Source organism: Hyperolius riggenbachi, chromosome 7 (assembly GCF_040937935.1).
Source record: "Hyperolius riggenbachi isolate aHypRig1 chromosome 7, aHypRig1.pri, whole genome shotgun sequence".
NCBI lineage: Eukaryota > Metazoa > Chordata > Amphibia > Anura > Hyperoliidae > Hyperolius > Hyperolius riggenbachi.
Window position 1 is genome coordinate 203,547,078 of NC_090652.1, and position 23,494 is coordinate 203,570,571.

Sequence of the window (23,494 nt, forward strand, 5' to 3'; positions counted from 1 at the left end):
CCTCAGCCCCCCCCCCCCTTATCAATTCGCCAGTGCATTAATTACATCTGTTCTTCCCTGTAATAACCCACTGATCACCTGTCAATCACCTGCCAATCACCTTTCACCCATCAATCACCCCCTGTCACCCCTGTCACTGCCACCCATCAATCAGCCCCTAACCTGCCCCTTGCGGGAAATCTGATCACCCACCCACACCAATAGATCGCCCGCAGATCCGACATCAGATCACCTCCCAAATCCATTGTTTACATCTATTCTCTCCTCTAAACACCCACTAATTACCCATCAATCACCCCCTATCACCACCTGTCACTGTTACCTATCAGATCAGACCCTAATCTGCCCCTTGCGGGCACCCAATCACCCGCCCACACGCTCAGATTGCCCTCAGCACCCCCCCCCCTTATCAATTCGCCAGTGCATTAATTACATCTGTTCTTCCCTGTAATAACCCACTGATCACCTGTCAATCACCTGCCAATCACCTATCACCCATCAATCACCCCCTGTCACTGCCACCCATCAATCAGCCCCTGTCACTGCCACCCATCAATCACCCCCTGTCACTGCCACCCATCAATCAGTCCCTAACCTGCCCCTTGCGGGCAATCTGATCACCCACCCACACCATCCAATCGCCTGCAGACCCGCAGTCAGATCACCTCCCAAGTGCATTGCATCTGTTCTCTCCTCTAAACACCCACTAATTACCCATCAATCACCCCCTGTCTCTGCTACCCATCAGATTAGACCCCCATCTGCCCCTAGGGCACCCAATCACCCGCCCACACCCTCAGACCCCAGCCCCGATCACCTCGCCAGTGCATTACTTGCATCTACTCCCCCCACTAATCACACCTTGAGACACCCATCAATCACCTCCTGTCACTACCTGTCACCCCCTAGCACACCTACCCATCAGATCAGGCCCTAATTTGCCCCGTGTGGGCTCCTGATCACTCGGCCAAACCCTCAGATCCCCCTCAGACCCCCTTCCGATCACCTCCCCAGTGCATTGAGTGCATCTATTTTCCCCTCTAATCACCCCCTGAGACACCCATCAATCACCTCCTGTCACCCCCCTAGCACTCCTATCCATCAGATCAGGCCCAATACAACCTGTCATCTAAAAGGCCACCCTGCTTATGACCGGTTCCACAAAATTCGGCCCCTCATAGACCACCTGTCATCAAAATTTGCAGATGCTTATACCCCTGAACAGTCATTTTGAGACATTTGGTTTCCAGACTATTCACGGTTTTGGGCCCGTAAAATGCCAGGGCGGTATAGGAACCCCACAAGTGACCCCATTTTAGAAAAAAAGACACCCCAAGGTATTATGTTAGGTGTATGACGAGTTCATAGAAGATTTTATTTTTTGTCAAAAGTTAGCGGAAATTGATTTTTATTGGTTTTTTTCACAAAGTGTCATTTTTCACTAACTTGTGACAAAAAATAAAATCTTCTATGACCTCGCCATACACCTAACGGAATACCTTGGGGTGTCTTCTTTCTAAAATGGGGCCACTTGTGGGGTTCCTATACTGCCCTGGCATTTTAGGGGCCCTAAACCGTGAAGAGTAGTCTAGAAAACAAATGCCTCAAAATGACCTGTGAATAGGACGTTGGGCCCCTTAGCGCACCTAGGCTGCAAAAAAAGTGTCACACATGTGGTATCGCCGTACTCAGGAGAAGTTGTATAATGTGTTTTGGGGTGTATTTTTACGCATACCCATGCTGGGTGGGAGAAATCTCTCTGTAAATGGACAATTGTGTGTAAAAAAAATCAAACAATTGTCATGTACAGAGATATTTCTACCACCCAGCATGGGTATGTGTAAAAATACACCACAAAACACATTATACTACTTCTCCTGAGTACGGTGGTACCACATGTGTGGCACTTTTTTACACCCTAAGTGCGCTAAGGGGCCCAAAGTCCAATGAGTACCTTTAGGATTTCACAGGTCATTTTGCGACATTTGGTTTCAAGACTACTCCTCACGGTTTAGGGCCCCTAAAATGCCAGGGCAGTATAGGAACCCCACAAATGACCCCATTCTAGAAAGAAGACACCCAAAGGTATTCCGTTAGGAGTATGGTGAGTTCATAGAAGATTTTATTTTTTGTCACAAGTTAGCGGAATATGACGCTTTGTGAAGAAAAACAATTCAAATCAATTTCCGCTAACTTGTGGCAAAAAATAAAATCTTCTATGAAATCACCATACTCCTAACGGAATACCTTGGGGTGTCTTCTTTCTAAAATGGGGTCATTAGTGGGGTTTCTATACTGCCCTGGCATTTTAGGGGCCCTAAACCGTGAGGAGTAGTCTTGAAACAAAAATGACCTGTGAAATCCTAAAGGTACTCATTGGACTTTGGGCCCCTTAGCGCAGTTAGGGTGCAAAAAAGTGCCACACATGTGGTATCGCCGTACTCAGGAGAAGTAGTATAATGTGTTTTGGGGTGTACACATACCCATGCTGAGTGGGAGAAATATCTCAGTAGTCAATCAGTAGTTCTGATTATATCTCAGTAGTTCTGCGCATGCGCAGTACAGCCCGGCGGACGTCCGATGACGTCAGAGCGCCGGCGTGGGACGCAGAAGTACAAGGACTTGGAGCGCAGAAGAGCCTGACCTGGCAGCCGGCCTGGCCAGGTCGGGTCGGCCACCGGAGACCACCGGGAGCCTGCGGAGCGGCGGCGAGGGCACCTCCAGCCTGCCACGGGCTGGAGGAAGCCCCAGGTAAGTGGAAATTAATTTTTATTTTTTCCCCACCCTCCCTGAACCTTCCCTTTAAGGGGGGTAAAGCCCACGGTCCTCAAGTGGTTAAGCACTAGGTCCGCTTCTGCCGCTTATGCGGCTCATTAGCTCAGTCACTCACGTTTCCAGGAGGGGGGGGGGGGGGAGACACTGTCCTCAGAGTACAGAGTCCTCAAACCTTGCGACACGAGTCCCGACCGGTGACTCGTTTGATAGTCGTGTTGCCGCTCTCCTTTAAAAGGATCCAAGCAGCTCCTGGCTTCAAAGAGCTGCAAGGGCTGCCATTGTTCAGAAGCTCACTCCCCTGCTATTTTACAACTGCTATTATCCAGGCTAGTTGTGAAATTCTTCAACTGTAACTGATGTTTTCTGTTTGAAGTACAATGGGGGTTTGTTTGTGGTCAATTAAGTCTAATGAGGTGATTTCTTATCTGTCTTCCACCATCTTCAGCTCAGGGACCACAGGTCCTTTACTGATGGACAAAGGGCTAATTTAACCCTTAGATGTAAAAAATTGAGGTAAAATGAAAGTTTTTTTTTAATAATAAAGCACATTTTTAGAATGCATTTTTAAGTTGCTATAGAGCTGCCCTGGGTTTTAAAAATGATGCTCGGTTCACTTTAAACAGTGGACCGGCGATCACGAACTTCCTTATGATAGCAGCCGGAAGTGCAGGGTGACGTCACCACAGCCAGGGAACCAATTGCCAACTAGTTTCAGTAGCCACGCCTACCTTCGAAGAACTGGCTATGAGCTTAATACAAGTGTCAGATACAGTAAAATAATAAAGAGCCCAAAAATATAATGGACAGCGGTCTGCCTGCACTACTACAACAGTACAATGTCAATGACTAAACTTAGTGACTGACCAGTGGCAGTGAATGCAACTAACTGAAGTTGATCACTGTCTATGAGTTGAATACAAGTGTCAGATACAGTAAAATAATAAAGAGTACTAAAAATTAGTGGACAGCGGTTTGCCAGCACTACTAGAACAGTACAATGTCACTGACTAAACTTAGTGACTGAACAGCGGCAGTGACTGCAAGTGCAACTAACTGAAGTTGATCACTGACATTTGGTTTCAAGACTACTCCTCACGGTTTAGGGCCCCTAAAATGCCAGGGCAGTAGGAACCCCACAAATGACCCTATTCTAGAAAGAAGACACCCAAAGGTATTCCGTTAGGAGTATGGTGAGTTCATAGAAGATTTTATTTTTTGTCACAAGTTAGCGGAATATGACGCTTTGTGAAGAAAAACAATTCAAATCAATTTCCGCTAACTTGTGGCAAAAAATAAAATCTTCTATGAACTCACCATACTCCTAACGGAATACCTTGGGGTGTCTTCTTTCTAAAATGGGGTCATTAGTGGGGTTTCTATACTGCCCTGGCATTTTAGGGGCCCTAAACCGTGAGGAGTAGTCTTGAAACAAAAATGACCTGTGAAATCCTAAAGGTACTCATTGGACTTTGGGCCCCTTAGCGCAGTTAGGGTGCAAAAAAGTGCCACACATGTGGTATCGCCGTACTCAGGAGAAGTAGTATAATGTGTTTTGGGGTGTATTTTTACACATACCCATGCTGAGTGGGAGAAATATCTCTGTAAATGGACAATTGTGTGTAAAAAAAAATTAAAAAAATTGTCATTTACAGAGATATTTCTCCCACCCAGCATGGGTATGTGTAAAAATACACCCTAAAACACATTACACTACTTCTCATGAGTACGGCAATACCACATGTGTGGCACTTTTTTACAGCCTAACTGCGCTAAAGGGCTCAAAGTCCAATGAGCACCTTTAGGCTTTACAGGGGTGCTTACAATTTAGCACCCCCCAAAATGCCAGGACAGTAAACACACCCCACAAATGACCCCATTTTGGAAAGTAGACCCTTCAAGGTATTCAGAGAGGGGCATGGTGAGTCCGTGGCAGATTTCATTTTTTTTTTTAAACAGTGCAACAATTGACCCTACAAGACAATGGTGGATTACAGCTTATGCAGTGAACAAATCAATTGCAGATTTTTATATAATCGTGGAAGATATGCCTGCTCTTTATACATCATTATAAGGCAAAAGGGGAGGAGAGCCCTGGTCAATTGGCCTTACAGTCTAAAAGGGCTAAGAGATAGTACAGTAGGTGAAGGGAAATGTGTATGAGATGTTAAACTTGGCTACCTAAACTGGAGGCACTCATTTCATACTATTCATCGTTTTCTGACACAAATCGGGCAATACAATCTTTTCTTAAAACCATTCAGGCCTATTTGCTGGCTTGTTTAAAATGATGGTGCAAAAGAGGCCAGTGGGCAGCATTCTGTGACTTGATTGCACAGATCAATTGAACGGGCACAGATGGGTGGGCCCGGGTGGGGGGCGGGCAGGCCTGATGTGTGAGGGTCCCCAAAATTTCTAGTGGTGGCCCTGTACACACACACACACACCATCCAATATATACACCAACATCAATGTAAGGCCTGGGACACATTTGAGATTGCAAAACGCAATTGCTAGCGCTCTGTGTAAGCACTTTGTAGGTGAATGACGCTGCGTTTTCCAGAAATTAAGCTAACTCATATACTATGTATATAAGTACAAATGCTCCCAAAATGCTGCGTGTCCTGCGATTATGGTTTCCAAAATCACAATCGCTTAAGTGGGCTCAACACCATAGCCTTGCATTAGCAAAGCTTTTTGACAAGCACTGGCGATTCTCAAAACTCCAAAATTGCACCAAAAAGCACTCTTGTGTGCTCCAGGCCTTACAGATGAAAGATGAAAAACAGCCACAATTTTAAAGAGTGGTTTTCTGCAGATTGTGATTTGGCATGAGGGGGGCCCAGTAGGTTTTCACAGTGTGGGGGCCAGAAATTTCTGTACATAATCCACAATATTTTGCATCATGACCTTTTATCTTGCAAGGAAATGAAATCTAAAAATTATCTTTAAGGGTGCTTTTCCACTGCAGCGTTTGCGATGGCTGAATCGCAAAAACGCAAACCGCTAGTGATTTTCAAATTGCTACAGTTTGCTTTTTAAGATAGGAATCGCGGTAAGTCATTTCCACTACCGCAATTCGTTTTTTACCTAATCGCGATCGCGCAGCGGAACGATTATTGCCACGATTTTGCTATGCAGTGCACAGCATAGCAAAATCACGATCGCAAACGTCGGGAAGTCGACGCAAAATGTTGTACTTTTGCTGAATCGCAATCGCTAGCGTTCAGCGCCAACGCTAGTGATTGCTAGTGGAAAAGAGCCCTAAGGGTTTTCAAAGCAGCAAACTCTACCATTGTGATGTTACAAGCATAGAAACACACATCAGCCTTGTCCTATACCTGTGGGACCTTGTTTTTCATTAATTACTCAAACATATCCAAAGTGGATATGTTTGATTTAACACTATATGTGATAGTGTTAAAGCGGAACTGAAGATCTTACTAAAACAAAGTGTTTCACTTACCTGGGGCTTCTGCCAGCCCCGTGCAGCCTGCCTGTCCCATGTCGGTCCTCCACAATCCTCCGTTCTCCCGCCACCAGCTACTTTCGTTAATGTCAACTTGTAAGTGGCAGGCAACTGCGCCTGCGCGCCCTGAGCCACATGTATCTATTTTTGTGTTCCAGACCGTAATAGTGTCCTGCGCTATTAGCACATGATCAGGGGCGTTCCTAGGATCCTAAGAGATCTGGGGCACTATTGGGCACTCCAGCCGAAAGATGAGTGTGGTCATGGATGGAGCCAAATTTACATGAACTTAACAGCCGTCTAAGTAGGTCTGCCCAGCAAAATGTTGGCTGAACCTCCCCTCTCTATTAATAAAAACAAAAGTTTGCTTTCTTAAAACAGAAAGAATTTGCGATAATTCAGGTTGGAGTGAGCTTGAGATGTCTCCCAGGGCATCACTGCTGAATATATGCAAATTAACCATTGTACCCTTAGAAGCTAAACACACCTCCAGAACCGCTGGAATGCAATGATGTGTCAGCTTGTTAATTTGTACAGAGCAATAATAATCCAACATGCATACAGACTGTTTCGGATTGTTTGATCCTCATCAGTGCATGGCATGGATTAATTTGGCTCTATGCAGTAGGGCTTGTAACACCGAGAGGTACAGACTAACCAGCAAGCTCATGGTGACCCAGAACTCATTGGAGTGTGTAAGGGACAACAACGGTCCTAAAAGCTCCCTTACTAAGAATTATTGCAAATTCTTTCTGTTTTAAGAAAGCAAACTTTTGTTTTTCTTAACATCTTAGTAAGGGGGCTTTTAGGACCGTTGTAGTCCCTTACACACTCCAATGAGTTCTGGGTCACCATGAGCTTGCTGGTTAGTCTGTACCTCTCTATTAATACAAATGAAAAATGCAGCATATCACATAAATAGAGTTATCTGGCTTATGTGCTGTCTGGTCTGGCTTTCTGCAGAGTGAGCTGGTCTTCTGCCAGTCCCCCAATAGCATTCCCTGACCTTCTAGTGGACCCCCTCCCATGCTCCCATGGACCTCCCATTGAGGCACCACAACTCCTATAAAAGAACCACAGCTCCCTGCATGTCCCCATAAAGGCATCACAGCATCTAACATGGCTTCACAGCACCCAATATGGCCACATAGAGACACCATTTGCTAGCAACACCACTACGCATGATGCTATTGCAGGCTGGAACATTGCAGGCTGGAATGCGGAAAAATATACGCGTGGCTTGGGATGCGCAGGAGCAGTTGCCATAGACTTACAAGAAAGTAGCTGGCGGTGAGGAATGAAGGATCGCAGAGGACCAGCACGGGACAAGAAGGCTGCACGGGGCTGGCAGAAGCTCCAGGTAAATTAAACGCTTTGTTTTAGTAAGATCTTGTTGCCATGCATGTTCTTGCAGCTGCCCATTAGTGGGGAGATAAGTGAATGAGAAAGCAGTTCCCATTCATTGATCTAAATCTCTGTGTTAATGTTCGCCGGCATCCATGAGATGCCTGCGGTCATTGCGATAACAAAAGTAACACATACATGCATTACTGCCTGTTAGCGTACTAACAGTACGCGCAGTAAGATTATTAGTGCGGACATCTTGTGGCCAAATAGTAAAATTACACCTACATATATTTTTTTTAATAAGTATGCATACACATACCATTAAAATTAACCCCTTACCTCCCACACTCTCCCATAGTTACCCAAATAAAACATTTGCATAAAAAAAGACAATTAAAAAAAAATAAAAATAGTTACCTTAGGGACTGAACTTTTTTTAATAAGTATGTCAATAGGGTATCTGTAAGGAATAGCGGGGCCGCCGCCGCGCAGGGCAGCATGGTGGCGGCATCCGCTTCTCAGCCGGCGGCTTCCGACTCGCATACGGAGCCGCCGGCACAGAGCAGGGCAGTCGCCGCTGCGCCTGACGATATGGCGGCGGACCCCGCAATCCAGCCGGCGGACTTCCGTGCGCAAGCTTGCGCTGACCGGGGACCTGGCCTCACTGATGTGCAGAGGCAGAGGGTCATGCGCACGTGCGCGAGGCGGCAGGACATTTACCTTCTCCGTAGACGGGTCAGCTGATCCGGTGATCAGCTGACCTCAGCCAAGCAATCACAGGCTGACCTTGGTTCCAGCCCCCTGGGTGGGCTGGTGAAACAGGGCTTCTGCATTTAAGCCCACAGATGTCAATTGCTCTCTGTCTGCTGTCGTGAAAACATTCTGTGTTAGCACTCAGACCTTAGTGCAGTTCCCTGGTGTTGATACTAAGGATTTCACACCTTAGCTTAGGAATATTGTTGTATATTGATCTGTGTTTTGACTCTTGCTATCCCTGACTACTCTATCTCTTGCTGATCTTGTACCTTTGCCTATCTGATCCTTGTTGCCGACCTCTGCCCGTTTACCGATTACTCTTCTGCCTTCCGCTCCTGTACTGCCGCCGTCATCTCTGTTGCCGAACCCTTGCCTGTCTGACCTTTCTCCCTTCAGTGGAACGTCTCCCACTGGAGGGTTATCTCTGAGGCTTGCCTCTCCGAGACGCCTACCCCAAGCAGACGATTTCTGCTGGGGGTCGAGATTCCTCACTCTGCCTGATTAGAGGATCTCACTCATGGGGATCCCATTCAGAGGTAACCACACCTCTGAGGAATTGCCGTGTGGTGGACATTTCCACACTTTCTGATATATTACTGTCTTTATTGTGTTCTTTTGCTGGTGTCCAGAGGTTAGCGATATATCGGATTATCGGTGATACTGCAGATCATCAATAATCGGGTATACATCTGCATTCTTGGTGATACTGCAGATTGCCAATAATCAGATTCTCTCTGCGTGCTGACACCGATCATGACAGAACAGCAGACCATTGGTATGGAAGCACTACGCAGTCAGATCGAGACTCTAACCACCTCGCTTAATAACCTCATCGAGGTGGTTAATACACAACAGACTCAGATCAACCAGTTGGCTGGGTCTGTTCGGGTCTTGCAGACGACTGTGGCCACAGTGCAATCCCCTCCGGTCACAGACCTCCGCATGTCAGTGCCCGAAAAGTTTTCAGGGCAAAGATCTGACTTCCAGAATTTTCGTAACCGGGTTTTATCTTATTTTGAGTTACGACCTACCCAGTTAGGTTCTGAGCAGCAAAGGGTGACTTTTATTAAGACCTTATTGTCCGGGGATTCGCAAACCTGGGCATATGGCCTTCCACCCGAGGATACGGCTCTCACGTCAGTTGAGGAATTTTTCAAATCAATGGCTATAATTTATGATGATCCGGACGCCTCGATCACTGCCGAGAGGAAGCTCAAAACTCTCAGGCAGGGTCGAGACACGGTCGAGGTTTACGCGGCAGAGTTCAGAAAGTGGGCTGTGTCATCTAGGTGGGGGTCTTACGCCTTGTTAGACTGTTTTCTGTCAGGCCTATCAGACGCAGTATCTGAATTAATGTTGGGACACCCAGAGCCCAAGTCCGTGGATGACGCCGTTTCTTTGGCGATACGGGCGGACCGTAGATTGCGCTATCAGCGCCAATCGAGAGGCAGGAATGCAGTGAGAGTTTTTTCTCATGCATCCTCATCACCTGCTCCTGCTACCGACGAACCGATGCAAATCGGACATTCTCGGTTGACTCGAGCCGAGAAAGAGCGTAGAAGGGCAGAGAACCTTTGTTTATATTGTGCAGAGCAGGGTCATATTGCTCAAAATTTCCCCAGGAAATCGGGAAACGCTGCTGTCTAGGTGTAGTTAGAGGTAATACCCTAGACGCACAGAAATTACCTCTAAGTCAGAATAATCGGTTACTTCTCCCGTGTTCCATTTCCTGGGGGAATTTTTCTGTTTTTACTGAAGCTTTTGTGAACTCTGGGTCCGCAACCAATTTTATAGATTACGAATTTGTTAAAGGACTGGGGGTTCCCTTACAGCCCTTAGACCGACAAATAGTCGTCACCGCAGTAGATGACTCTCCTCTACAGTGTAGATCACCTCTCTCTCAGACATCAAGGTTGTCATGTACTATAGGGGTTCTACATAAGGAGAGTCTACAGTTTCTTGTTTTGCGCATGGCAACCTCCACCGTTATTCTTGGCATGCCCTGGTTACAGCTCTATTCCCCACAGATAGATTGGACCTCAGGTCAGTTACTCAGCTGGTCATCTTATTGCCATACCCATTGTTTGGGGAGGATTGCCATGTGTGCTGTCAAGGTAGAGGTCAAGGGGATACCTGCACAATACGCTGAGTTTGCGGATGTGTTTTGTCCTAAATCCACTGATAAACTCCCACCACATCGGAGTTTCGACTGTCCTATCGACCTAAGATCTGGTTGTATGCCTCCTAGGGGGTCATCTTTATAATCTTTCTGGTCTGGAGAAACAGGCAATGCGAGATTACATTACGGAGAACCTGGCAAAGGGGTTCATCCGCCCTTCTCGGTCACCGGCCGGGGCGGGGTTTTTTTTCGTTAAAAAGAAAGATAGTGGCCTTAGACCCTGTATTGACTACCGAGGTCTAAACAAGATCACCATCAAGAATCGCTATCCTTTACCTCTGATAGACGATCTCTTTGGCCAGATTACCAATGCCACTATTTTTTCAAAATTGGACCTACGTGGGGCACACAACCTGGTGCGCATTAGGGCTGGTGACGACTGGAAGACAGCCTTCAATACACCCGACGGGCATTACGAGTATCTGGTTATGCCCTTCGGGTTGTGTAACGCCCCGGCCGTCTTCCAGGACTTAATTAACGAGGTCTTCAGGGAGGTATTGGGGAGGTTTGTCGTGGTATATCTCGATGACATATTGATTTTCTCTCCAAACCTCGTGGAACATCGCAAGCATGTCAAATATGTGTTGAAGAGGTTGAGACAAAACCTATTGTATGCAAAACTAGAGAAATGCCTTTTTGAGGTCACTCAAATTCCTTTTCTGGGATACATCATCTCAACGTCAGGGCTCTCTATGGACCCAGAAAAGGTTTCGGCTGTCCTTGAGTGGCTGCAACCGGTGGGTTTAAAGGCACTTCAGAGATTTCTTGGTTTTGCTAACTACTACCGGAGATTTATTAAGGGATTTTCTTCGGTAGTAGCCCCTCTGACTAGTCTAAACAAGAAAGGGGCTGACCCTTATCAGTGGTCATCGGAGGCCCAGGCCGCATTCAATACCCTGAAGAAACTGTTTTGCTCAGCACCCATACTGAGACATGTTAACATCGCTCTTCCCTTCATAGTAGAGGTAGATGCCTCAGAGATCGGAATGGGGGATGTGCTGTCTCAGCGCTCGGGTCTGCAGGGCAAGACACATCCTTGTGCCTATTTCTCACGCAGGTTTTCTCCTGCTGAGAGAAACTACGATGTGGGCAACAGGGAACTGTTGGCCGTCAAGTTAGCCTTTCAGGAATGGCGCCATTGGCTGGAAGGTGCAGAACACACCATTACTGTATATACTGACCATAAGAATCTGCAGTACATTGAAGGGGCTAAGAGGCTCACTCCTCAGGCCCGCTGGTCCCTATTTTTCTCGCGTTTTAGATTTATTATCACGTACACTCCAGGTTCCAAGAACATTAAAGCGGACGCTCTCTCCAGATGTTTAGAACCGGAGACAGCTCAGCCCGCACTCCCCGAGAGCATTGTACCACACAAGGTGGTACTGGCAGCCACTGAAACCTGGGAGGACTGGGCAGTCACACTGGTGCCTCACCAGCTAGATACCCCAGAAGGGAAACTGGAAGGGGTTCTCTTTGTTCCACTCCCGTTCCATTTGCAAATCATGCAGCTATTCCATGCCCATAAGAACACAGGTCACCCAGGGGTCACCCGCACTCTAGATCTACTCACAAGGTGTGTTTGGTGGCCTTCATTGGCATCTGATTGCAGGGAATTCGTCAGAGAGTGTGTGGTGTGTGCCAGGAGTAAACCGTCTCGCCAGGCTCCAGTGGGTACCTTACAACCCTTGCCAGTTCCAAGGGAACCATGGACCCACCTGTCCATGGACTTCATTGGCGAGCTTCCCAAGTCGGAAGGTATGACGGTGATATGGGTGATCGTGGACAGGTTCAGCAAGATGGCCCACTTTGTTCCTCTTAAAGGATTTCCATCAGCTCAAGACTTAGCCGACCTCTTCATACAGCACGTCTTCCGATTACATGGCATTCCGGATGATGTGGTGTCGGATAGAGGCGTCCAATTTGTATCAAAATTTTGGAGGGCTTTTTGCCATAATTTGGGTATGAACCTGTCCTTCTCGTCTGGGTATCACCCACAGACCAACGGGCAGACCGAAAGGGTTAATCAGTCACTGGAACAATTCCTGAGGTGCTATGTGGCAGATGCACAAACGGAGTGGGTTAAATTTTTACCCTTTGCTGAGTTTGCACACAACAACCTGAAAAGCGCTTCTACAGGCTTGTCCCCTTTTCAGGTGGTGTCAGGGAGGTCTCCTAAATTTTCCCCATTGCCGGTGTGTTCCTCTCCCTTCCCAGCCCTGGAAGATTGGCAGAAGGTTTTAAAGAAACTTTGGGGACAAGTAAAGGAGAATTTGGGAGTAGCCTTCCAGAATCAAAAGAAACAGGCTGACAAGAAACGGTCTGTTGACTTGAGTGGCACTTTTCTCCTGGAGACATGGTGTGGGTGTCAACAAGACATTTGGCACTCAGACAACCATCCACCAAGTTGGGGCCCAAGTTCATAGGGCCTTATCCGGTGTCCAAAAAGATCAATGAGGTCTCGTATGTGATTGATCTCCCAGCCAGCATGAGAGGTGAGAGATCATTCCATGTTTCCTTGTTGAAACCAGCAGTGTATGTGGATTCCTCCCCCCCCCCCCAGTGGTAGTGGAGGGCCAGACTGAGTACGAGGTTGGGAAAATTTTGGATTCCCGGCTGGTACAGAATTCCGTACAGTATCTGGTCCATTGGAAAGGGTATGGGGTGGAGGACAGATCTTGGGTACCAGAGAGTCGTATGCACGCTGAGAAATTAAAAAAGAGGTTCCATCAGTTACATCCTGAGAAGCCAGGTAGGAAGTGTCCGGAGTCCACTCCTCAAGGGGGGGTACTGTAAGGAATAGCGGGGCCGCCGCCGTGCAGGGCAGCATGGCGGCGGCCTCCGCTTCCCAGCCGGTGGCTTTCGACTCGCATACGGAGCCGCCGGCACAGAGCAGGGCAGTCGCCGCCGCGCCTGACGATATGGCGATCCAGCCGGCGGACTTCCGTGCGCGAGCGTGCGTTTTGATCTGTGTTTTGACTCTTGCTATCCCTGACTACTCTATCTCTTGCTGATCTTGTACCTTTGCCTATCTGATCCTTGTTGCCGACCTCGGCCTGTTTACCAATTACTCTTTTGCCTTCCGCTCCTCTGTACTGCTGCCGTCATCTCTGTTGCCGAACCCTTGCCTGTCTGACCTTTCTCCCTTCAGTGGAACGTCTCCCACTGGAGGGTTATCTCTGAGACTTGCCTCTCCGAGACGCCTACCCCAAGCAGAAGATTTCTGCTGGGGGTCGAGATTCCTCACTCTGCCTGATTAGAGGATCTCACTCACGGGGTTCCCATTCAGAGGTAACCACACCTCTGAGGAATTGCCGTGTGGTGGACATTTCCACACTTTCTGATATATTACTGTCTTAATTGTGTTCTTTTGCTGGTGTCCATAGGTTAGCGATATATCAGATTATCGGTGATACTGCAGATCATCAATAATCGGGTATACATCTGCATTCTTGGTGATACTGCAGATCGCCAATAATCAGATTCTCTCTGCGTGCTGACACCGATCATGACAGTATCTTACTGTTATTTTTGAAAATATGGGCTTGAAATTAGTGAAATAAATTAGTAAATAAAATATTGTCGTGATAAATTGTACTAGGGTAATATTTTAAACGTTGTAATAACCGGGACAGATGGACAAATTAAAATGTGTGGATTTTAATTATGGTAGCATGTATTATTTTAAAACTATAATGGCAGAAAATTGTACCAACCCCAGAAATCCTAATTGGTGGCAAAAAAATGACAAAATATAGATTGTTTTGTTGTGATAAAAGTAATAAAGTTATTGGAGAACATGAGGCAGCAGCAAGGGACGAATGGATCCAAACTCCCAGGGGCAGCGCCAGATAGTGCGACGAGAAGATCAAGATTCCCCCAGGCCAGGAGAAAGTCTTGGAGTCTCGGGGGGTGCGAGAAAGGGGGTGGACAGACAGAACGCCGCCCCTTGGAGGATGCCGTCCTATGCACATGCATCAGTTGGTGTCATGGGCAGTTCGACAGTGAGTCTATCGTGCTGGAAACCTGGATATCTTCAAATGTAGTCTCAAAATACACTTATTCATACAATCTTATAATTTGCTATAGGTAGCATATAAGCTCACTGTCTCATCCGCTAACCCCTGTGTCTCCTTCCCTAATGTTTTCAACCCACTACCCTCTAGATTATAAACTCCTCATAGTGTTTCTTATTCTGCTGTAAATTATCATATGAACATGCACCAGTATTGGTGATGTCTCTGTAATGAACTTACCTTTTGATCATTGACGCGGCTATCGATGCTGAGCCGACTACTGGCACTCCCGGGACTGCGCTGACTGTGCAGGCGCGCAACAGCTCCTGTGCTTCTCCTGCTGGGTGTGCACGTGAACAGTGCAAGGGGCAGCTGGCCATTCTATGAGGTGGTGTGTGATTGGTTGGTGGAGTGTGTGGTCGGCCTCTGATTGGAGCATGCAAGTTTAAAGGGAACCTAAACTGAGAAGGATATGGATTTTTTTCTTTTAAAATAATACCAGTTGCCTGACTCTCCTGCTGATCTTGTGTCTCTAATACTTTTAGCCACAGCCCCTCAACAAGCATGCAGATCAGGTGCTCTAACTGAAGTCAGACTGGATTAGCAGCATGCTTGTTTCAGGTGTGTAATTTAGCCATTACTGCAGCCAAAGACATCAGCAGGACCGCCAGGCAGGTATTGTTTAAAAGGAAACATCCATATCCCTCTCAGTTTAGGTTCCCTTTAAAAGGTATGCTGCGTCATTCATGCACTGCCCGTTACAGCATTGTTACCTTATGGCCTGTACAGACTGTTGTGCTTGTGCTCCGTTTTTAGAATCGCATGCAATTTTTAAATTGCAAAGCTTTCATGAAAATAGAAAAAAACGTATCGCACCAGTGTGTACAGGTCTTCACGATTTTCATGATTTTTCAAAAGACCTGATTAAAAAACGCAATTTTAAAATTGCAGCAGTGTGTACAGGCCTTAAGAGTACTGCTGGGTGCATTTTTCCTGTACTGACCTTCTTTGTAATGACCTCTTGCCTGATTTACTGACCTCTCCTTGGATCTCTGCCTGGACTGACCTGTGGAACTGTTATTGACCTGATTTTGCCTTATCCCTGGTATTGTGTATTCTGATCTGCTGTGTATGTATCTGTATTGTTATTGGAATGCCTTTGCCTAAAGATACTGTACCGTGTCTATCTGATCACCCGTTGCCAACCTGGACTGGTCTGATTTCATGCCTGAACTGCCTAGTGTGTCTAGCGTGGTTCTGTTGGTATCACTGCCTTGCTCCTTTCAGGTCCTATACCTTGCGCACTTAAAGAAAACCTGTAACTAAAAAAAGTTCCCCTGGGGGGGGAGGCTTCCCCCGTCCTCCTGTGTCCCCCAGCCGGTCTCGCTGTGCCCCTCTGAACAGCGGGGATGTAAATATTTACCTTCCCAGCTCCAACGTAGGTGCAGTTTCGGCTCTCCGCTCGGAGATAGGCGGAAATAGCTGATCGCTGTTTGTCTGCTCTACTGCGCAGGTGCAAGTCTCCTGCGCCTGCGTAGTAGAGTGGACCCGACAGATCGGCTATTTCCGTCTATTTCCGTGCTGAGAGCCGCAATAGCACCACCTGCTGGAGCCAGGGAAGGCAAATATATCAAGGCTGGTCAGGCTTGTCGAGCCAGGATTATGGGACGCTTCGGGGGAGCCAGCGCTGGATTGCCTGCAGCTACAGGGATGGGGGAGGCCTCACTGGGACCCTGAGGCTTCCCCCTCCCGAGATAAGTACCCCCCAGGGCAGAGCCGTGCAGAGGGTCCTTAAGTGGGGGGTGCTCATATTTCTAAAAAGCCCCCCCCCCCCCATGCACAGTAGTACCAACAAGTGGTAGGAAACCTTGCCACAAACCCCCTTTCCTTGCAGTGACAGGACTTTTTACGGACAAAAAGCCAAAAAACCCAAAAATTTGAACAGAAAAGGGGTCAGCAGCACACTTAAGAGTTGTGGGTGGGGCTAAAGTGTGGCTAGAATTATTCAGTATTTATATAGCACCTACATCTTCTGCAGCACATTACAGAGTACATAGTCATGTAACGGACTGTCCTCAGAGGAGCTCACAAACTAATCCTACCATAGTCATAGTCTAATGTCCTACCATATTATTATGATGTATTTATATAGCACTGACATCTTCTGCAGCACTGTACAGAGTACATAGTCAGTCATGTCACTGACTGTCCTTAGGGGAGCTCACAATCTAATCCTACCATAGTCATAGTCTAATGTCCTATCATATTATTATGTATTTATATAGCACTGACATCTTCTGCAGCACTGTACAGAGTACATAGTCATGTCACTGACTGTCCTTAGAGGAGCTCACAACCTAACCATACCCCATAGTCATAGTCTAAAGTCCTGCCATATTATTATTATTATTATTATGTATTTATATAGTACTGATATCTCCTGCAGCACTTTACAGAGTACATAGTCATGTCACTGACTGTCCTCAGAGGAGCTCGCAATCTAATCCTAACATAGTCATAGTCTAATGTCCTACCACAATATTATTATGTATTTATATAGCACTGACATCTTCTGAAGCACTGTACAGAGTACATAGTCATGTCACTGACTGTCCTTAGAGGAGCTCACAATCTAATCCTACCATAGTCATAGTCTAATGTCCTATCATATTATTATGTATTTATATAGCACTGACATCTTCTGCAGCACTGTACAGAGTACATAGTCATGTCACTGACTGTCCTTAGAGGAGCTCACAACCTAACCATACCCCATAGTCATAGTCTAATGTCCTGCCATATTATTATTATTATTATTATTATTATGTATTTATATAGTACTGATATCTCCTGCAGCACTTTACAGAGTACATAGTCATGTCACTGACTGTCCTCAAAGGAGCTCACAATCTAATCCCTACCATAGTCTAATGTTCTACCATATTATTATTATGTATTTATATAGCACTAACATTTTCTGCAGCACTTTACAGAGTGCATAGTCATGTCACTGACTGTCCTCAGAGGAGCTCACAATCTAATCCTAACATAGTCATAGTCTAATGTCCTACCACATTATTATTATGTATTTATATAGCACTGATGTCTTTTACAGCACTTTTTGCATCAGATGGACTAACCGTTTGATAATTTTCAATCTGCTTCCAATTGAGAAAGGGATCGATTTTGTACAGTACTGATCTCAAAATTGATCCCTATCTTGATCATGCAAAGCAGATCGAACATGCTGGAAATGATTGAATGATCAGTCTGACACAAAAATTGCATTGTGCTTATTAATCTTTAGACATGTAAGGGCCCTTTTCCATTTTTAAGCGCGATTGCAATCATGGAAACTGTTATTTACACTTATTATTGTTTAGCTCACAGCTGTCGGGAATGTAATGTGATTGCAACAAGAATCGCGCTGGCTGGCGATAGCACCGCGATTTGCATGTTATTGGTCGCTGTAGCGATCGGCAAAACGGCTGTGAATCCGCTTTTGAATCAGATCACAAGCCTATGGAAAGGGGCTTAGTGTTAGGTGGGAAGTTTGTCTTGCTTTCTGCCACAAATAACATTCGTTTTTGCCCTCAAACCTATGACGAATGGAGCCTGTGTGGAACCATGAGGATCAGCATGTCCTGTCAGATCATCGAGGAGTTGCAGCTCATTCAGTTATAAATATTGACACTACTCTCAGGAACTGCAAGTCTCAGCATGCTCAGTGAGGACTGGCTGGCCCATGTTTCCAGAGGCATAATTCGTATTTGCCTCTTAAAGAGACTCTGAAGCGAGAATGAATCTCGCTTCAGAGCTCATAGTTAGCAGGGGCATGTGTGCCCCTGCTAAAACGCCGCTATCGCGCGGCTAAACGGGAGTCCCTTACCTTCAAAGTCCCCTCCGTGCAGAGGGGGAGCGCTTCCGCATTGGCCTGCCCCACGCGCGTCTGTCAGTGCATATCTCCGCTTCTCCCCCGCCCCTCTCAGTATTCCTTCACTGAGAGGGGCGGGGGAGAGGCGGCGATGCGCTGCTGATAGACGCACTGTGAGGTAGGGCTGCAGCCGTTAGCATTGCCTTCAGCAGCAGCAAAATCTACGACCAATTTGGTCGTTGATTTTGCGGGGGGGGGGGGGGGGGTTGGGGGTGAACGGACCTCCGTTTAGCCGTGGGATAGCGGTGTTTTAGCAGCCCTGCTGAATATAAGCACTGAAGCGAGATTTATTCTCGCTTCAGTGTCTCTTTAAGGGTTAAGAATGCTGTGGTAAGACAAATGGCCAAAGGAGAGATGACTGAGTGACCCCAGGTCAAGGCTAGTCAGAGGGACATCTAAGCAGGCTCTCTTCTCTGCATGATTTCTGCCTGTGTGATCTGTGCTAGCAGTGTCTCCCGCAGCCAGGAACCCCCACCCTCTGCAATTCAGTAAGTTGTCAGTTTTCTTCAAAAGCAATAGTCTCCTTGTAGAACACGCTGGCAGCCTCTAGTGAGGAGAGAGAGGAGGGGCAGGGGAGGACTGGCCCAGGGGGACGGGGGGCAACTGCCCCCCGGGCCGCCCGAATCTTAAGTAATTAGGGCCAGCCGCTGACATACCACAGGTGACAGGTTCGCAGTGGGGATCGCAACCTCGCGCGATATTTCCCGGCAAGTTGAAGTATCCAATCAGAGAAGGGGCTGAGGCGGCCAGCCGTGGTGTGCCCTTGTGCGTGGCTGCGCCTGCGGTGTATGTGAGCGGCACAAGGACACAAATAGCTTAAGTCCTCTCCGGCCCGGTGGGTTGACCCTGCTTGACTCCGCCGCCCGCCTGGAGCCATTGCCGCCCGCAACGTGCTGCTGTGCCTGCGGTGTCATCTGAGTGAGCTGTCTCACTCTTCAGCTTTCTGTGCTGGGGGGGCTGGGGGCCTGGAGCTGCTGCTACGTGTGGCTGGCTGGAGGAGTCGGACACAGTCCTCCCCTGTGCTGCTGTGCCTGCGGTGTCATCGGAGTGAGCTGTCTCACTCTTCAGCTTTCTGTGCTGGGGGGCTGGGGGCCTGGAGCTGCGGCTACGAGTGGCTGGCTGTCCTGGCTGGAGGAGTCGGACACTCGGGGGGCTGGGAGTCTGAGATGCCACCTATAGCTGCTTGCTGTGGAGGAGGAGGTGTAGGACTGAGGAGACAGGAGGATAGAGGTCGGGTCCAGGTCGCCAGAGGAGAAGGTGGTTTTTATAAATTTTATTTCTGTACTTCTTCTCCCTTCTTGTCACTGACTTACTCACACTTTGCTGCCTGCCTGCTACTGCTGTCAAATTCAATTCTCTGCCCAGGCCAGTGCCCTCTGAGTTTTTTTTTGTGTGTGATAATCATCCCCATTCTGACCCTGGCCTAAGGGGGAACGTTTTTTCTTCTTGTGGTGTGATTGGCGGCAGGGGAGGGGGGAGGCAGGCAGTTAGGCACTGTCAAACAGGTAGTTGGAGGGGGGGGGGGTAGGTGTCAGACAAGTAGTTTGTATGGTGGGTGGGCAGGAGTGGGGTTAGGCATCACCAGGTAGGTAGGTGTGTGTGTGTGTGTGTGTGTGTGTGTGTGTGTGTGGGGGGGGGGGGGGGGGTTAAAGGAGTTATCAGGCATTTTTAATGAAATAAGTGCTACTTACTCGTCCAGCCCCACGCTCCCAGCATGTCCCTCGCCGCAGCTCTGCAGTCAGCCATTCGCTGCCGTTGCCTCCCAGTCCCCGGCGATGGCACCAGTCCGACCTGGATGTCGGCCTGTACTGCGCCTGTGCGAGCAGCACTGTCAATCACCGCCACGTGGACCGGAGTGTACTGCGCAGGCGCAGTAGTTCTGCATCTGCACAGTACGCTCTGGTCCATGTGGCGGTGATTGACAGCGCCGCTCGCACAGGCGCAGTCGGCCTGACGTCATCGCCGGGGGCTGGGAGGCAGCGGCAGCGAACAGCTGACTGCAGAGCTGCGGGGAGGGACATGCTAGGAGCTTGGGGCATGGACGAGCCCTGGGTAAGTAGCACTTATTTTCATAAAAGAAAAAAAGCTAACTCCTTTAAGGTTAGGCATCAGACACAGACAGGTAGATTGTGCGGAGAAATGGGGTTAGGCATCAGTGTGTGTGTGTGTGTGTGTGTGTGTGTGTGTGTGTGTGTGTGTGTGTGTCTGGGGCTGTTAGTCATCACAATTTGAAGATTTGCACACAAGAAAGATATGGCTTTGGGCTGGGGATGCCGTGAAACGGGCCTCTAGTTTGTGTTGTCCCCCCAGGCCAAAAGGTCCCAGTCCTCCCCTGAGGAGGGGGATCGGGACACAGCATACGTAGTTCAGAAGGTCCTAATGACACTGATGAGGGTCAGACAAGTCTGCTGTGTGCTCGATTATACCTGCTGCACTGACTGTGCCTCTTCCTCCAACCACCCCAAGAGCAGGGTACCGGTCCGCCGCCACACATTAGGGCGGGGGGGGGGGAGTAGCTATACGGTTCCAGGGAGAGCTGGAGGTGCAACAAATCAGAGTGCAAACAAGCAGAGAGGGAGGGCGGAGCTTCCGTGCCAGCACCAATCATAGAGCCACAGTTTGTTTCAGGCTCAGGCTGGAGAAAAGGGGCTGGCATAGGTGCCTTAGCAGCTCAAATGTATACATTTTGTATCAGCTCGTGCAAACAAATGAGGCACAAGTATAAGTGGCCCGAAATAACAGACAGCCCGTCCAAATACATGCCGTTAGAAACTCAATAAGAAAGAAGGGCCCAGAGCAGTGGGCCCCACAAAGGGGGGTGCTGGAGCACCCCGAGCACCCCCCTCTGCACGTGCTTGCCCCAGGGGATGTTTTTTTAATACAGAGTCTCTTTAAGGCCTGGGTGGAACCAGGTGTTGGAACGACGCACTAATTATCCCTCAGCTGACCGGGGATGCGCCACGCCGCCACATAAGGTGAAGACTGTGGAGGAGATTGGGACATAGGAACTGAATTAAGGTGGTGGATCTGACAGGCCTCACAGTCTCAAACCACACATCAACTATGTATGTATTTGCACTTGCATTGCGGGATGTCCTGAAAATACAGAGTTTTTAACTTCTCATTTATCTATGCTATCCAGTATTTATTCTTGCACTATGTACAGTGCCATGGAAGATCTTAGTGCTATACAAATTAAAAATAATTACTCCCTCATTGCTAAATACTATCTTCCCAAACCTAGTTTATGCATTACTAATTTCACATATTGTTGCTCTCCCAAAATCCAAACATAACCTCTGCAGTACCTAACCCTATCTTCACAAGCTAGAATATTAAAAGCACCCCCACTGACCTTAACCCCCACCCCCAAACATATTCAGTGTTTCAACGATGCAAGCAAAAACTAGAGCTCTGCATCAATAAGCTGAAGATAAAATCAAACAGCCAAGTGTATAATCTAAGTGCCAATCACTGGTTATGCCATTTACCTCTAATTGTCTTTGTGGTGCAGTGTTGGCAGGTTAAATTGAATGAGGTGCTCGCAGCGCTGGAAAGGCCCGACACAAGAAGATCTAAGTGGGAACAGCTGACTCCTTTATACATACAGCAAATCAAAAATTCCTTGGCAAAGTGTAGCCACGTGTAGCTCAATGAAAAGATGAATGTTGTTTGCTTTTTCCTCGTTTTTAGTTCTTGGAGAGAAACTGAAGCATATATATGAAACCCACATAAGCATGGTGACAACATGAAACTTAAAGCACACCTGAAGTGAGAGGTATAATGAGGCCGCCATATTTATTCCCCTTTTAAAAATGCAAATTGCCTGGCATTCCTGGTAATCCTCTGCCTCTAGTACTTTAAAGGTGGCCATACATCAGGCGACTTGGCGGCCGATCGACCATCCAGTTCGATTATTATAATCTAATTGGATGAAAATCGGTGCATGCCTCACAGACAATGTGACCAATTTGGGGACGAAAATTGGTCGCATTGTCGCTCACGCATGCTGCAAGATGTTGAGCTGACTTGCTCGATCAGGTGCGCGACGATATCATTTCAAAACATAACAGGGGATTTTCAGTTCACTCACACATTGTAGCTTTTTTTTTAGCAAAATCTAATTTTGGGGAGTTGATATTTCTTTATAAAATAATTTTCAAAAAGGCAATGTTACTAATAGTTTTCAAGTGTGAAGCCTCAACCACCAAGATTCTACTTACCTGGGATACAAACAAAAGAATAGCAAATTATGCACGTGGTTAAACAACACAAGTACTATATGCACAGTGCCTGTGCTTTAGACTTCTCGGCTTCTACTTATGGAATAAAGCAATATCGAAACAAAAAATGTGAAGTTACACATTAGATTGTTTAGGCAACTAAATTAAAACAGGAAGATTTAATGATGAATTTAATTCACCACTTTATTGACCTCTACTCCATGTTATTAAGCACTGAAATCAGCGTACACATTGCCATCGCTCTCGATATTTACTCCAGTCTTATAAATACACAATTAACTAATAATAAACAAAATACTCACCAAAGGCCTGTAGAAACAGAATGGACTCAACATGAAATAGACTCAAAAGAATGGCGACTTTTCTCATGCTAAGGATTATATGATTTTAACTTGTTAACGCTAATAGAAGCAGGTGCCTCCGAAACTATTCTCACACACTGCAGTGAGGGAAGTGTCTTGCTTGGTCTGATGTTTTGAACGGAAGAGTTAAGTAAGCATTATTCAACTCTCTTTGTATCTGCCTTAATGTGGTTTAGTTAACTATGATGCACAGGTTCTGAAGCCACCTTTTGCGATAACAAAATTTCCACATACTGACATATTGTATATCAATGCAATGGAACAGAAAATTCCTCTGTTTAGAGATAAGTTGTTTGGATATTACTTAAAAACTTAACATACCCTTATCATCAGATGCACAATAGTTATTACATTTATTTTGGTCTTTGATTTTGAATGTAATTTGTTTATTATTGCTTCAGTTTTTTATTGTTTATTT

General features: G+C 47.0%; 1 protein-coding gene across 2 annotated transcripts in view; it reads right to left on the reverse strand.

Annotated features, from left to right (window-relative positions):
* The window catches only part of LOC137525743 (cytotoxic T-lymphocyte protein 4-like), a 77,367-nt gene extending 54,188 nt beyond the window's left edge, over nucleotides 1-23,179 (reverse strand). For both annotated transcript variants that reach the window (XM_068246930.1, XM_068246929.1), the window contains exon 1: nucleotides 23,017-23,179. In XM_068246930.1, the coding sequence (XP_068103031.1) occupies nucleotides 23,017-23,083 (67 nt within the window). In that variant the 5' untranslated portion in view covers nucleotides 23,084-23,179. The remainder of the gene's footprint in view (nucleotides 1-23,016) is intronic.
* Nucleotides 23,180-23,494: the final 315 nt, after the last annotated feature.